We start from the raw sequence: 16,851 nt of genomic DNA on the forward strand, positions 1-16,851 counted from the left end.
CTTTATAGAAAAATGAAAAAAAATTTATTTTATCGTAAATTTTTTTATTTGAATAGTAATAAAAAATTATTAATGTGATATAAAAAATAAAAAAAATTAAAAAAATGTTTTAGATTTGACTCTTTTGAAAAAAGTGAAAAAAAATAGAGAAAAAATTTGAAAAGGGAAATGATTCATGCACAACAGTTGAGCACATGAGTGTAGATACATGGGGTGAGATCACTGCTCGTTTAAAAATATTTGCCAAACACCCCCTTACGTTTCTCTTTAACCTTACCTTGCCTCCCCTCCTATTTAAACCTTCCTTGTTCAATTTGCACAACCAAAACCTTACCTCCGTAAACCTTTTGAAAAACTTGCACAGAGAGAGAGAGAGAGAGAGAGAGAGAGGGTCATGGCAACCAAGCTGTGGGCATTAGCTTGCATTGGCCACGAGAGCCATGGGAACCTGTCGCCGAGGCCGCACTATCCGTCGATGCCCAAGTACCCAAAGGGAGTGTCGGGGGAAGAAAGCAGCGTGGAGCTGGGGCCGGAGGCCAAGGCGGTGTTCTCGGTCATCGGGATGACATGCTCCGCATGCGCCGGATCGGTCGAGAAGGCCGTCAAGCGGCTTCCGGGGATACGCGAGGCCGTCGTCGACGTCTTGAACAACAAGGCACATGTCTTGTTCTATCCTAGCTTCGTCAATGTAAGTAATTGCTCATCCAACCATTCTTCTGGGTTTTGTTTGATTTCTAGCTTGTTTGCTTTGAGTACTTTTCCCGTTTGTTTCTCAAGAAAATTAAAATTTTTCTTTCTGGGAAAAAGTTTTACTTTCTATATATGGGTGTAAAGAATTTTTTTCTTGTTGACTCTTTAAGGTAGGACAAAAGACATGATCTTCATACACGTAAATCCCCTACACATCTCCATACAACCGATTTTGAAATCCACTATTAAATTTGTGGGACAATAGTGGTCCGTAAATTTGAAAATGAGATGGGTAAAAGATATATTTCTATCATTTCTCTTTTTGTTTAGAGTCTTTTATGATGCTTTACATGCTTAACGTGGAAGTCATTTTGAATGATATGGCTACGTTTTGATTCATTCTAAAGCTACGCTTCCCATTGAAATTAGTGGATATATATAATTCGTCTGTATTATGTTTGGAATTTTTTTAGCCACTTTAATAGTGAAATGAAATTGTATTTCAACTTTGGAAGACCATTCTTCGAATTGAGGCTATGTATGTTTCGGCGTAAAATCATTTTTAGAAAATATTTTTCACATTTTCGGGTGTTGGAGCAACGGAAAATTTAGGCTAAATCGGGCAAAAAATGGTTTGCACTTTTTATTTTTGTAAACCATTTTCCAACTCATTTTCTGGCATGTTACCAAACAGCAAAACATAGCTCATTTTTCTTGAAAATATTTTGGACCGAAAACACTTTCCGACAGAAAATATTTTATACCGAAACAAACGTACCCTAAAATGATTTGGTTTTGTAATTTGGATTAGAAGGGTATAATGCCAGTACAAGCTTGGCTTGAGTCCGATCCATTTTTTCATGCCTGCTGATAAGATTTATTTACTTACAAATCACAATCAGTAATGTGTAGCCTTCCAAAAAAAAATTCTTCCATTGGGTTAAACCTTGGTACCATTTAGTTTCAAGGGCTAGGTGATTAAATATAACGTGCTCGTATAACAAATAATCACTCCTATTTCCTTTGATTAACTATTCCTATTAAATCACCGGTAATCTAAAAAGTTTAAGCCGATAGGAAATTGCGAATTTAATAATTTAGGGCACGTTTGGTTTGCGGAATAAACCTTTGGAATGCAACGGTTAATCCTTGTTTGGTTATACATCATTCCTTGGAATAGCCGTTTTCATCCCTAAATAAAGGAATAGACTTTACTCTCCAAAAAACAGACATTATTTATTTTTTTTCAACCCAATTTTTTTTTTTAAAAAAAATAAAATATGAATGAAGGTTGGCCACCCATAACAGAATACCGGGGGTGGTCCACCGCCCTAGTCCCTAGGTGCCATTGGGGATGACCAAGCCACCTCTGGAGCCCTTTAGAGGTGGTTGCTTCCAACCCCAAGCGTTGTCGGGTCCACCACTGATGTTCTATTTGATGGTCGGCCGCTCATATAATTTTCATCTTTAAAAAAAAAAAATCTTGGGTGTTTTAGGAATTTTTGTTCAAATCCAGTGAAAGCATATGTGTTGTCACCAAACAAATGAATGTGAATGGTCATTTAATTCCAACCTCTTATATTCCGGTAATACTTGTTTCTATTCCTAAAGGAATGACCATTATGTGTACCAAATGTGCCTTTAATTAAGACTTTAATACTATCCTCATGTGTGAGACCAGACAACATGGGGAATATTTTAATTGCAACGGAATAAATGACGGAGACAAGGTCTAAACTCCAGGCTTTTGCTTTGATACTATATTAAATTACCAGTTATCCCAAAAGCTTAAGTCAATAGAAAATTGTGAATTTAATAATTTAATTAATACTTTAATAGTTCAAAATAGGAACTTTTTATTTGATACCCAGCCTAGTTTGGGTTGTTGGGTTTATGCTGATATAGGGTCTAGTTGACCCTTGGATTGGATTTTTGGACTCTTAACTCTGCACTGCACTGGATGTTGCTTATTCTGCTCATTGGAGTGAACAAGCCAGTTTAAATCCAGCAAAGTTCAATTTGTGCCAAGTTAAATAGCAAATAGTTGCCATGAAGACTTTGTTTAGTTGTCAAGTTGTAATCCAAAAAGTTAACTACAATTACGAGTCATTTTTTGCTTTATGTCAAGAATCTCCTCTTCATCATGGTAATCCACTACTTGTTTTCGCATTAACTGTTCTGCTATGGCATGGTTATTGACTGGTAGGCTCAGATCACTACTTGTTTTCACACAACGGTTCTGCTATCATATTGTTGAAGATAGTGAACTTTTAGGTGGTGGCTGAATCATTCAGAATCTATCGTCCAGCTCTCTTGCTGAATGCTAGTGTTATAGTACCTTGTCAATTTTCTCATAACTTAGCTGGGAAGGATGGATTCTTGACAATTTTGCCAAGTGTTTCACTTTCTAGTCGAATAATAATTTCTATGTTCTTTCTTCCCCAGCATTCCTTGTTGTATTAAGCTAAAGATATGCTTCTAGTTGAATCAATAAGCTTTGATATTGCTATTTAACATCATGTAGGCAGAGAACATTCGTGAGACTATTGAAGATGTTGGATTTGAAGCCACATTGATTGAAGATGAGGTGAATGATAGATCCACTCAAGTGTGCCGAATACGCATAAATGGAATGACTTGCACATCTTGCTCCTCCACTATAGAATCCGCTTTGCAAGCAATCCATGGTGTACAAAAGGCGCGGGTGGCCTTAGCAACTGAAGAAGCAGAGGTTCATTATGATCCAAAGATTGTGAGCTCCAGCCAGCTATTGGAAACCATAGAATACACTGGATTTGAAGCCATACTTATTAGTTCAGGGGAAGACATAAGCAAAATAGAGCTCAAAGTTGATGGTGTACGTACTGATCATTCCATGAGAATAGTCCAAGAATCTCTTCAAGCACTTCCAGGAGTTCAAAATACAAATATATTTCCAGAACTCAACAAAATATCCCTTTCTTACAAACCAGATATGACAGGACCCAGAACTTTCATTAACGTCATTGACTCAACTGGATCAAGACGTTTCAAAGGTAGTATATATCCTGAAGGAGGAAGAAGAGAAACTCATAGAAGTGAGGAAATTAAGCAATACTACAGATCCTTTTTGTGGAGTCTGATTTTTACAATTCCTGTCTTTCTTACCTCCATGGTCTTTATGTATATTCCTGGAATCAAGCATGGATTTGATAGCAAGGTAGTCAATATGCTGAGTGTTGGTATGCTTTTGAGGTGGGTGCTATCAACTCCAGTGCAGTTCATCATAGGCCAGCGATTCTACATTGGATCCTACAAGGCATTACGCCATGGTTCTGCTAATATGGATGTTTTGATTGCCTTAGGAACAAATGCAGCTTACTTCTATTCAGTCTACTCTGTCTTGAGAGCCGCTACCTCTAAAGATTTCAAGGGTACTGATTTCTTTGAGACTAGCGCAATGCTTATCTCCTTTATTCTACTTGGGAAATATTTAGAGGTTTTGGCTAAAGGAAAGACATCAGAGGCCATTGCTAAACTTATGGACTTGGCACCCGAGACAGCAATATTGTTAACCTTGGATGGTGAAGGAAATGTTGTGAGTGAAGAAGAAATTGACAGTCGGTTGATACAAAAGAGTGATGTGATTAAAATTATTCCAGGAGCAAAAGTAGCTTCTGATGGTTTTGTTGTCTGGGGTCAAAGCCACGTAAATGAGAGTATGATAACAGGAGAAGCACGGCCAGTGGCAAAAAGGAAGGGTGATACAGTAATTGGAGGCACTTTGAATGAGAATGGGGTGTTGCACATAAAAGCAACACGAGTAGGATCAGAGAGTGCTCTTTCACAGATTGTACGACTCGTTGAGTCAGCCCAGTTGGCTAAAGCTCCTGTTCAGAAGTTTGCTGACCGCATTTCTAAATACTTTGTGCCCCTGGTGAGTATATACTGATTTGTATCATTTCTGCAGTCATGTTGTGGAGTGTTTAAAGTTGTCAATATGATATTTGTGGAGGCTTTTGTTTAGCGAATGGATTATTTTATTCGCAGGTCATTATACTTTCATTTTCAACTTGGCTTGCCTGGTTTTTATCTGGAAAGTTCCATGGGTACCCAGAATCTTGGATTCCATCTTCCATGGATAGCTTTGAGCTTGCACTCCAGTTCGGGATATCTGTCATGGTCATAGCCTGCCCTTGTGCTCTAGGCCTAGCAACACCCACTGCTGTTATGGTTGGTACGGGAGTTGGTGCATCTCAAGGTGTATTGATCAAAGGGGGTCAAGCATTAGAAAGTGCACATAAGGTTTGCATTTACACTCATCTTGTTGTTTGCTTCTTTTTTTTCAAATGATGCAGGTTCCAACAACATTAGTTGGTCTAGAAAATATGTATGTACTGTTTCAGGTCTCTTTTTCTTCCATTTGGCTTGAAATCTAATATTTGCTTCTCTTGGACTGATTAACAATATTTCAGGTAAACTGCATTGTATTTGACAAGACAGGAACCCTCACACTTGGGAAGCCTCTTGTTGTTAACACAAGACTCTTCAAAAATATGGTACTTGGAGAATTCTATGAACTTATCGCTGCAACTGAGGTATGCCTTCTTCTATGAAAATCCAACCGAACTCAAGAAAATATTGAGGTTACCATGTCTCCATTTTCCAATTTAAAAGGCTATGATGGATGAAGTCAACAAAGTTGGCTGGACAAAAGTATTTTCTATAATACATGATGACAGCTGATAATGTTGGTTTGAAATGTCTGCATCAGGTGAACAGCGAGCACCCATTAGCGAAGGCAATTGTTGAGTATGGCAAGAAATTCAGAGAAGATGAAGAGAACCCTGCTTGGCCAGAAGCACGAGACTTTGTTTCCATTACTGGCCATGGGGTGAAGGCCATAGTCCGGAACAAGGAAATAATCGTGGGAAACAAGAACTTGATGTTGGATCACAACATTGCCATTCCAGTGGATGCTGAAGAAATATTAGTAGAAGCTGAAGGGATGGCCCAAACTGGGATTCTAGTATCCATTGATGGGGAAGTTGCAGGAGTTTTAGCCATATCTGATCCATTAAAACCTGGTGCAGAAGAAGCCATTTCGATTCTGAAGTCGATGAAAATTAAGAGCATCATGGTGACAGGTGACAATTGGGGAACTGCCAAGTCCATTGCCAAGGAAGTTGGAATTGAAACTGTTATTGCAGAAGCGAAACCCGAGCAGAAAGCAGAGAAAGTTAAGGAATTACAGGTACATAGTAGTAGAATATAAATTTAATGATTAAATTCATTTCTTCCTATCAGCTTTAACTTTTGGGATAAATGATGATTTAACATGAACAGAGGTCCTGAATTCAAACCCTGTCTTCATCATTCACCTCACATTTTAATTAAATATTTCACATGTTGGGTCTCACTTATTAAGAGAAAGTTTGTGTTCATACGTGAGGGATAGTGTGAGAATATAAATCAAATGATTAAATTCATTTATTGTTTACTCAATTCTCAAAAGCTTATTAGTCATAACATATATATAAATACATATATGTTCTTCCATTCACAGGCTTCAGGCTACAAGGTTGCAATGGTCGGAGATGGCATAAACGACTCACCGGCACTTGTGGCAGCAGATGTTGGAATGGCAATTGGTGCAGGCACAGACATTGCTATCGAGGCAGCAGACATTGTGCTCATGAAGAGCAACTTGGAGGATGTGATAACTGCCATTGATCTTTCCAGGAGAACCTTCTTTCACATTCGGCTGAACTACATCTGGGCTTTGGGATATAATCTGCTTGGCATCCCAATTGCTGCCGGGGTCCTTTTCCCATCGACTAGATTCCGATTACCACCATGGATTGCTGGAGCTGCAATGGCAGCCTCTTCTGTCAGTGTTGTTTGCTGTTCACTGCTCTTGAAATATTACAAGAGACCCAAGAAGCTCGAAAACCTTGAGATTCGCGGAATAATGATCGAGTGATTGTTAATGATGGTTTGATCCAGTTTGGTTTGTATCAGTATATGCATGCAGGTGTAATCTTTTCTTAGGCAGTGTGTTGGTTGAACAAGATAAAATGCCATTTGAGCAAGGTTGGTCAGATGGCATTCCATGTACATTAGATTAGTGTTAGGAGGAATTTGTAAATGAATGGATCTTTTATGTAGGAAGGATTGTAAAACATATAATAAATATGGATTTTGATCTTTTTTCTTTTCTTCTTCTAAGAAGCAAATTAAATTATGGTTAATAGAAATAAAAGACTAATGCTACATCTACAACTATTTTACAACTTTTGACACGTGTCAGCGTGTCATTAGAGACACGTTAGCCATTTAAAATTTTCTTAAACTTTTGTGTTTAGATGAGTGCTTTGTATCTTGATTTAGCCGGCTCAGTTCCTTCTCTGCTTGGACTCAGCCCAACCACAGTTTGGGTTTGAAAAGCTTGCAAGTAGCAACAATTTTCAAGGCCTTTTTAGGCCAAAAATCCCTAGGGTTTTATTGGTGGCCTTTCTAAATATTGTGAAATAATTACGAGATAAAAATATAATTTTTTTTTTCGTATTACTAATCTCAAAATGCGGTATCCTTGAAAAGCCCAAAGTTCAGTTTCGTCAAAAGGCCATCTACATAAACTGACAAATTTTAAACAAATTGGATTGAAAGATTTTTTTTTTTTTTTTATTCAGTCTATTAAATTGATATTTATTTTTTGAGCGTATGATTTTTATACACATTTTTAATAGGATTAATAGATCACATGTGAGAACTGAGAATCACGTGCTTTATAGATAAATTTCAATATAATAAAAGTAATGCTACATTCTATACATATTCCTCTCACCATCATCCCACTGAGACTAATGTGATAATTTTTGGGTTAAGAGCTCTATTTAAATAAATAAAAAATAAATTTCCTCTCTTTTTTTTTTTTTTCTTTTTTTTTTTTTTTTTGGGACTCTTCACAGAAAACGTAAAACCAGCATGATGAACAAATTAACAACTGCTTAGCGTACGCTAGCACATTTAAGCAATAAGAAGCAAATAAACAATTTTGTGATTACTTAACGTACAGCTAGCTTTTGAGATATAACTTAATTAATTAAGACCTAATATGATGTGATTGCTCCATCTTAATCAAGCAAACGTACGTGGACTTTTTCAGATTTCTTGTAACGTAATTTCTAAATATATAATAATCTAATAGTTTATGATTCGGCTGTTTTCTATTGTACTAAATATGTAATGCCCTTATCCAACTACACAATTTTATTTTATTTTATTTTATTTCTTCTAATTGAATAAGGAAAAGGGTTACAACTTACAAGGGAGGATCTTTCTCGCTTCTAATTCAAAAGGGAGAAGAAGTGAAGTGGACAATGTTATGAAATATAAAAAATGGGTGGACTCTCCAACAGTAGACTCAAACCAAACTAAAACAGTGTTGAAATAATTACAAAATGTAGGAAAATGATCAAACAAGTGATCTAGTCCTCTCAATGGGCCGCACAAGGCGGTTATAGAAGCTAAAGGAGAACATATTAGGGCAAACCTATCTGTACCTTCACTTGAAAACAGCAACAACTACCAGAAGATGGCTGAAACAATTTGTTAGAGTCCGAAAATGGGACAGCAGGAAATAAAGGTACAACACAAATCTAAAGGGAAACAATAATCAAAGTAACATATAAAAAAAAAATTAAAAAAAAACCTGGAAGAAGCAAATAAACAGCAAAAAAGCCCAAAAAATAGAAACTCCGGCAACTGGCAATGCATCCGGTTTGTGAGATCCAAGCATCGGCGCATGAGAATTGCAGCCCAGCACATGGAAGGCGGAAGAAGACGCGGTTAGTGGTGTTGGGTAGCTGAAACGCCGGTGAGCACTGTGAGATCTAGCTTTTAGAAAACCAGATTTAAGAACTTTGACAAAACCTGCTACCAACGCAGGGAGGACAACATGGAACGTGAACGGCGCAGTGGAGAAACCAAAACACTAAGGTTGCAATTCTGGGCAGGATAAGTCGTACAAGACGACGAATAAAACCTCATCAAAGGTGAGGAGTACTAGAGAAACCTCTAGCTAAACAGCATCAAAAGCAATAAAAAACATAGAAGAAAGAAGAGGAGAGGAGAGAAAATATGTGGTCCAACTACACAATTAATGGTTCAAATATAGTGAAAATCATGCCTGACCACCTCGTCTCATTTTATGAAGAGCTCAAGTTTTGGAACGAGTAATGCCAACTTTTTTTTCTTTTTTTTCTTTTTAATTTTAATTTTACAATTATTTTAAAAATACTGACGTGATAATTTTAAGATTTTTAACTAGCAATTCGATCAATTATTGTTAAAAAATTAAAGAATAATTGCATCATTGGTCCCTGGAGTTAGTCAAAATTATTTTTCACTCTCTGTAGTTCAAAAAGTTCATGGAGGTCCTCGTGGTAATTGGTAAACAATAATTACGAATCACTCATTGGACCAATTTTTCATCCACTAGGTTAACAGATTATGTTAGTCAGCCACATCACACCCAATAGGAAGCCGACACGTGTTTATTACAATAAAAAAAATAAAAAATAAAAAATATAATATAAATATAAATATTTTTTTTCTTAAAACAAAAATAAAACAAAGGGGTGGCTTTCGGGGCAACCCTAAAATTATTTGGGGGTGGCCGAAGGCGGCAGCCACTACTTTGTATTTTTTATTTTTATTTTTTTTTCAAATTATATCTTTATTTTATTTATTTATATTTTTATTAGATTTTATATATTTTTATTGTAATTGACACATGTCGACTTCCTATTGGATGTGACGTGGCTAACTAACATAATCTGTTAACTTTTGGATGGAAAATGTGTTCAGGGACTGATTTGTAATTATTATTTACCATAACGACCTCCCATGAACTTTTTGAACCACAGGGAGTGAAAAATAATTATGTCCAACCCCAAGGACCAACGGTGCAATCATCCCAATTTTTTTTTTAAAAAAAAAAAAAGATTAATTGGGACTGGCACATTAACATTTGAGATAAAAATGTAGTATATAATATTTGAGTAATGCTACACATCATCCCCTTGTCTTCCTTTTGTCCTCCCAAATTTGATGTGGCTCTTAAAATTACCATTGAATTTATGATAGATCATTATTGAATTTTGATCCAATGGCGATTTTAAGAGCCACATCAATTTTGGGAGGATAAAAGGAGGACAGGAGGATGATGTGTAGCATTACTCATTATATTTTGAGATAGATAATGATTTTAACATGGTATTAGATCAAAGATTCCAAATTCAAATTTTGTCTATGTAATGCACCTCTCATTTCAATTGAACATTCTATATGTTGGCCTCACTTATTCTTAACATGATATAAAAATAAAAAAATAAAAATAAAAAAGTAAAAAACAAGAAGAAGATTATGAGTTTGAATTTTCTCTCCATAATTCATCTTCTATTTCAATTGAATACTTTATGTGTTGGTCTCACTTTTTTATAAGGAGTTTGTACTCACATATATGTGAAAGAATATTAATTAAGATATTAATTAAATGAAAAACTTCACTTACCACCCATGATGTTTCATGACTTTTGCAATTATATCTATAAAATTTAAAAAAGTGTCAGTTTAATGTATCTATCATCTATTAAACTTCACTTACCACCCATCCGTTAGAATTTTCCATTTAAATCTAAATGGATGAGTGTCAAAATTTCTAATTTTTTTTTAAGGAAAAAAAAAATAATAAAAAATTGCAAGGATTTAGTTGTTGGTCAGGATTTAATGGAATTTGCAAAAATACTCATGCATGAATCTTAATATATATATATATATAAACGTGGGTATTTTGGAAAAATTTGAAATGATTTAATGAAAAATCCTAACGGAGTGGTGAAATTGAGAAAAATTGAAAGATAAATACACTAAATTGACATTTTTTAAAGTTCAAGCCTTAAAAGTATGATTACAAAAGTGATGAAAGATCAATGATGGGAAATGAAGTTTTCCCTAAATCAAATGATTAAATTCACTTATTTTTATTAGCTTAATAATATTTTTATGACAAGTGATGATCTTTTTTTTGAACGAAAGATCTGATTATTTCATTGATCAAAGATCACGAGCATAATACTCTTACATCACAAAGCATAAAACTCTGTAAAATCATATACACATGCTATGAAGTTACATAGGCATATATGCAAACAAAATTCTTACAATAGAGTGTTATCTATGACTTTCATTTTTCGCTAACCAATGTACAAAAATAATTAAAGAACATATTTGTTCCGAGAAGACTAGATTTAAGACAATTGTAGCCAAATATCCTAAAAATTTATTTAAACCGGTCGTGAAAGATAATCTCTCACACTGAACTATTCGGGTCGTGAGAGATAACCCCTCACACCTGATTAACTTTCATTCCATAGATTGTCTATGAGAAAAGATCTAAAGAGAATAAAACTATTATTCAAAGGAAAAACACAACCAGCAAACAGCAACAGCAGTTAGGGAGGAGGTAAATGGCAAATCACGAAAGTAGATTGACGGATGCGGCATAGCGGAGATACCAAAATTGCTGATTTAGTTGGAGAACACCTACAAACAAAAGAAAAAAGGGGAATGGGAGGAGGAAGGTAGAGGAAAGGGTTCTGCTCCCTCCTCCTCTCATATCTGTTTTCTAGGAGGTGAAATTTGGGGCTAGCTTCTCCCATTTTTTAAAAAAATTTATTGGAATTAAATAAGAAAAGTGATGGTTTAACGGTGCCATTATTTCAATTTGCTTAATTTGCTGCTTGTTTTGATGCATGATAGTTTTGGTCTTCCAAAACAAGTACTAGAGATAAGGTTTTCTCCAGCTTGCATATATAGAAGTTGTTACTGGTTTGAAAAGTACTAAATATGTCATGCTTGAAGGTAGGACTATCAAAATAAACGTGCCCTCCCGGCGAAAAAGGATTGATGCGGTTTTTATTTGGCTTTTCCTGCTTTGCGCTTTTGCCAATTTTTTTTTTCTTTTTTTTTTTTTCTTTTTTTTTCTTTAATATTCAAATATCATAATTTATCAATTTCAAGTTAAATGGAGAGAATCGAGTTCATCGTCCAGAATCCAGATTAAGTTTTATAGATCTAATCATTGGCGGCTCGAGCCTTAGGCATTCTCCTATGGAATAGGATTCTCTCCAATGAAATGGATACTATCCATATTAAATGAAATATTATGATTTAAAATTGATGCATATAATGGCTTATATGAAATCAATGTTCGTATTTTATAATGTGAAATCATGTACACCATTAGATGTATCAACTTTAAATCCTGACCATAAAATTGATAGTATTTATTTCATTTGAAATGGAGAAATCCTATTCCGTCGAGCATAAGGCCCCCAACTAATGATTATACAATAAATATATATATTTTTTAGAAAAAAAAAAAATTAAGGTTCTAACATGGTAAAAAGTTAATAAAATATTCTTTAATTATGGCAACCACTAAATAATTATACAATAAAGGTTATTTTCAAAACAAATTTTAAGACTCTAATATGGAAAAATTTAATAAATAATTTTTAATTAAGTCCCTCGATCATGGTAAAAGTAATTACAAATTGAAAGTCTCATTATTCACATTCGGAAAAAACATCTATAAATTCTTGGAAAGTTCAACTTATTTACTATTTTTAAAAGCCCAATTTTTTCATTCATGAAATTAGTCAAACGTGCATAATTATTTCTATTTGAATTGAATGTTTAGAAAAATATAAAAAGTCTTTAAAGTGTATAAATTGTCATTGTTTGTGTTGTTCATAATAGATAGAATTACACACTCGGTGAGTCTTTAATATCCAACAATTTTTTTTCGCATTATATTCTATTACAAATCAATGTTCATATAACTTATTTCCATTTTTCTCTTTATTTTTTCATTAAATCTTATTATTTCATGTCTTTAAATAAAGTGATAAGTCATTATAGATCTAATAAGTTATATATGAAAAAAGTTTTAAAATACATTTTACAAATAGAAGAAAGTGCTCTAATTTACGTATTAAATAAAAAAAACATAATATAAATATTCAAATAAATTTAATTTAATTAATATTTAAATATAAGAAAATGGCCACACTTAAACTTATTACCTTAGGCTTCAAAATTTATCAAGCTAGCCTTAGATCTAATGGTGTATATGTTGCTACATGAGGAATATATTGTTACGTCATTTAAGCACCATGTACATGTTAAATAGAACAAAACAAAACAAATTTTGGACTATAAAATGGACCCTCTTCATTTCACTTAAAATTGAAAGGATCCTATTCTATTTATGTAAGCTATCTCCAAATTAATCACATTGTATTTTTTTTAGGGAAAAAAAAAAATCCAAAATCAATTCTTGTGGTTATACCTAGCTATTTGCAATAAGTTTCCTAAGATATAAAAAGTGGCTTAAAAACTATTCGTGGTAAGCAAAAATTATACCCCAAACTTCCGTTTGAAGTTTTGACAGAATTTGTCAGAGTTCCACATCTACACCAATAATATTACAACACGTGTCAATTAGTGATTGGTTGTGACGTAAATCCACGTGTGCATCTAACTTTTATGTCAAAGACTAATGGTAGAGATCTTTAAGATACTTTTGGTACCCTAAGAATCAGTTTGGTACAATTGTAAACCCCATGGAGTACTATCTAAATAAGTAATTTTTCCTATTATCTAAATGAAACATCACCAACTCCAATTAATATCGAGTACTACGACTTAGAAAAAAGAGTTAGTCATATCTGCATTATTATACTAAAAGAATTAGTCAAGGTTACTGCTAGAATTATTTAAATTCACTCATAAAGCTAAGTCATACATAGTAAAAAATCAATTTAAAATTTAGGGTTAAACACCTTTTTGGTCCTTGAGTTTTGACAACTTTGAGTTTCAATTTGTATCTCAGATAGTACCTCAATTTTTAAAAAATACCAAATTAGTACATCATTTAAGTTTTCCGTCCAAAAACTAACGGTCTGCCATGTGTCAACATCTGAAGTTGACACGTGGCATTATATAAAAAAAAAAATTGAAAAAAAAAATTGAAAAAAAAAAAAAAGGGGGTGGCTAGCCATCCCCTAGGCCAGGGGTGGTTCAACCACCCATTGATAAAAAATAAAAAATTCAAGGTCAGTTTTGGCCCTTGGGGGTGGTTTAAGTGGTTCAGCGGCCCCCATGGTGGCACCCCTTGTTTTTTTTCTATTTTTTCTATTTTTTTTTATTTTTTAATTAATTTTTAATTTTTTTTTTTATATAGTGCCAGGTGAGGTTGACACGTGGCGAGTTGTTAGTTTTTGGACGGAAAACTTGACTAAGGTACTAATTCGGTCATTTTTTAAAACTGAAGTATCATCTGTGATGCAAATTGAAACTCAGGGACTAAAAAATAAAGTTTCGAAAACTCAGGAACTAGAGGTGTATTTAACCTTAAAATTTAACACTAGCTCATCTTCACAATATATTCACCTACTATACGCAATTGTAAGACTTACTTTGTGGAGTCACATTGAGAATGTTTGTTTCTTTTTTCTTTTTCTTTTTATTATTATTATTTTTAATGAAATTTCTTAGTATTTCATTGATCAAATATCACGAGTATAAAGCTTTTACATTACAAAGCATAAAGTTCTGCAAAATCATAGCCACGTGCTAAGGTTTACCAAGTCATATTTACAAACAAAATTCTTACAATAAAGTGTTACCTATGACTTTCACTTTCCGCTAATCTATATACAAAAATAGTTAAAGAACAGATCTGCTCCGAGAAGACTAGATCTAAGCCAATAGTAGCCAAATATCTTAAAAATTTATTTAAACTGGTCGTGAGAGATAACTCCTCACACCTGACTAATCTTCATCTCATAGATTGCCCATGAGAGCAGATCTAAAGAGAATAAAACTCTTATTCAAAGCAAAAATACAATTAGTAAACAGCAGCAGCAACCATAGAGGAGATGAATGGCACAACAACGAGGTAAATGGACGGATACATAGCGGAGATGTCAAAATTGTTGGCTTGGTCAGAAAACACTTATAAACAAAAGAAAAAACCAGAATTGTGAAAATTAGAAATATTCTAAACTTTTTTATTACAAATTTATAGTGTGATTGAGAAAAAAAGAATGAAGCCAAAGAATGTTATAAAATGCTATAAAAACATAGTAAATAATGGGAGATAGAATTAAAGGATTAGTAATTATATGGAATACAATTATGTTTTACTATATGCTTCATTTTTCAATAAATGATATATATTTACATTTAATTATAACAAGTGGAAAAGATCCACCCTTATAAACCTTATCCCATATATTTAATTAGAAAAAAAAAATTATAACATTTATTTATTTTCAAAGTGCTTGCGAATCCTAGGATCATGAGCATGATCTAACAAGATACACAATAAAAGATTGAAAGTCGAACAGGACATGATTTAAGATTAAACAAATATATGTTCGTACAATCGTATCTACTTCCACATTCTGGAACATCATCAAGCTTACGCAGAACTCTTGATTTTGTCTTCGGTTTATTGATGGAGAGCTTATCGGCCCATTTTTCAATATTTACTTCTTTTTTTTTTCTTTTTTTCCTTTTATAAAAAAAAGATCTCTCATAATTTTCTCTTCCATATAGATCAAGAGTCGAAAGGATCATTCCTTATAATCTTTTCTTTTCTTTCTTCTTTTCTTTTTTTTTTTTGTTTTTTTTCTGAATTCAATTAAAAAGAAGAAGAAAAAAGCATATACAACATATCATCTATTAAACAATAACTTTGGAGGGACATAAGTAATTCTAGACGTCATATTTATGTTTCTCTTGTATCTTCTAATAATGACGTGGTTTTTAAAATCATTATTGGAGTTGTGACTAATTATTATTGAATTTTGATCAAATTGTGTCCTCAAGGTATAGCTCAATCGATGAAGCGGAGGTCACTAGTTCGAATCCCTCATCTCCCCTCCCTCTTGTGTGTTGTGTAGACATGTCAAAAAAATAAAAAATAAATAAAGATGATCAAATTGTGTAATTTTAAAAATCACATCATTACATATCACAACAAGATCGATATGGTATATTGTTGAACAATTAATATTGATTTACCTTGTACCCAACTACTTTTTTTCACTTATTAAAAAAAAAAAAAATGCTACTTGTTTTCTTATTCGAAATTGGCTTCGTTTCCTGTAATCTCTTTTAGAGGGTGTTTTTTATTTTATTTTTTTGTTTGAAAAAGTGTTTTAATGTAATAGGAAGATGAAAGTGATTTTGAGTAAAAGTGTTTAGGTTGTTTGTTAATGTTTTTATTTAGAAAAGATTAAAAAGATTAAATAAATAAATAGATCAAATTAATAAAGCTTATTCAATATTGACCCATATATATGGATTCAACGACGGCAAGGATGGTGATGAAGATTCCCCATTCGATCACACGGCTCCTTGTCCCTTAATCATTTGCTCTTAATTAAGTTATTTATTTATATATACATTGAGTTTAGCCACACAATTTCGCAAGTTAAATGCATATTTTTAAATAAAATTGTAAAAAAATATTTTGTTCGCAAATGCATTTAGAAAATATATAAAAAAAAGTAATAATGGTTTGAAAATGAACGATTTTAAAGGTTAAATATATAACTGTATTTTTTAAAATAAACAAAGACAAATGCTTAGTTATATTTTTAAAACAACACACAAATGCCTAATATTCAAGAATCTTTGGTCATATCGTTTTATTTTGAACTTTTAATTTTTTATCAGTATTATTAATATTATTATTATTATTATCATTAATTATCAATGTAAACGGCTGTTCAAGTAATCATTTGGAGGAGGGTATTTAAATTAAGGGATAATTGCACCATTGTTTTTTGGGATTTGCCTAAATTATAAATCACTCTATGTGGTACAAAAAGTTAATGGAGAGTCACTGTGGTAAATTATAATTACGAATCACTTTCTAAACCCGTATTTTCGTCCACCAAATTAACATATTCCGTTAGTTTGCCACGTCATACCCAATAAGAAATTGACACGTGTCCATTACAATAAAAAAAATATAAATAAATAAAACTTAAAAATTATTTTATTCTTTTAAAAAAAATAGAAAAGAGCAAAGGGGTGGTT

The 16,851-nt window shown here is 33.1% G+C and overlaps 1 protein-coding gene across 1 annotated transcript; it reads left to right on the plus strand.

The window, feature by feature from the left end:
* The first annotated feature begins 309 nt into the window (after positions 1 to 309).
* LOC133854264 (probable copper-transporting ATPase HMA5) lies at positions 310 to 6,879 on the plus strand. The gene is made up of 6 exons (XM_062290371.1): positions 310 to 688; positions 3,215 to 4,606; positions 4,720 to 4,974; positions 5,145 to 5,267; positions 5,444 to 5,923; positions 6,236 to 6,879. Exons 1-6 carry the CDS (start codon positions 395 to 397, stop codon positions 6,650 to 6,652), a joined length of 2,961 nt encoding a protein of 986 aa, XP_062146355.1. The 5' UTR covers positions 310 to 394; the 3' UTR covers positions 6,653 to 6,879.
* The last annotated feature ends 9,972 nt before the right edge of the window (positions 6,880 to 16,851 follow it).

Source organism: Alnus glutinosa, chromosome 13, assembly GCF_958979055.1.
Source record: "Alnus glutinosa chromosome 13, dhAlnGlut1.1, whole genome shotgun sequence".
NCBI lineage: Eukaryota > Viridiplantae > Streptophyta > Magnoliopsida > Fagales > Betulaceae > Alnus > Alnus glutinosa.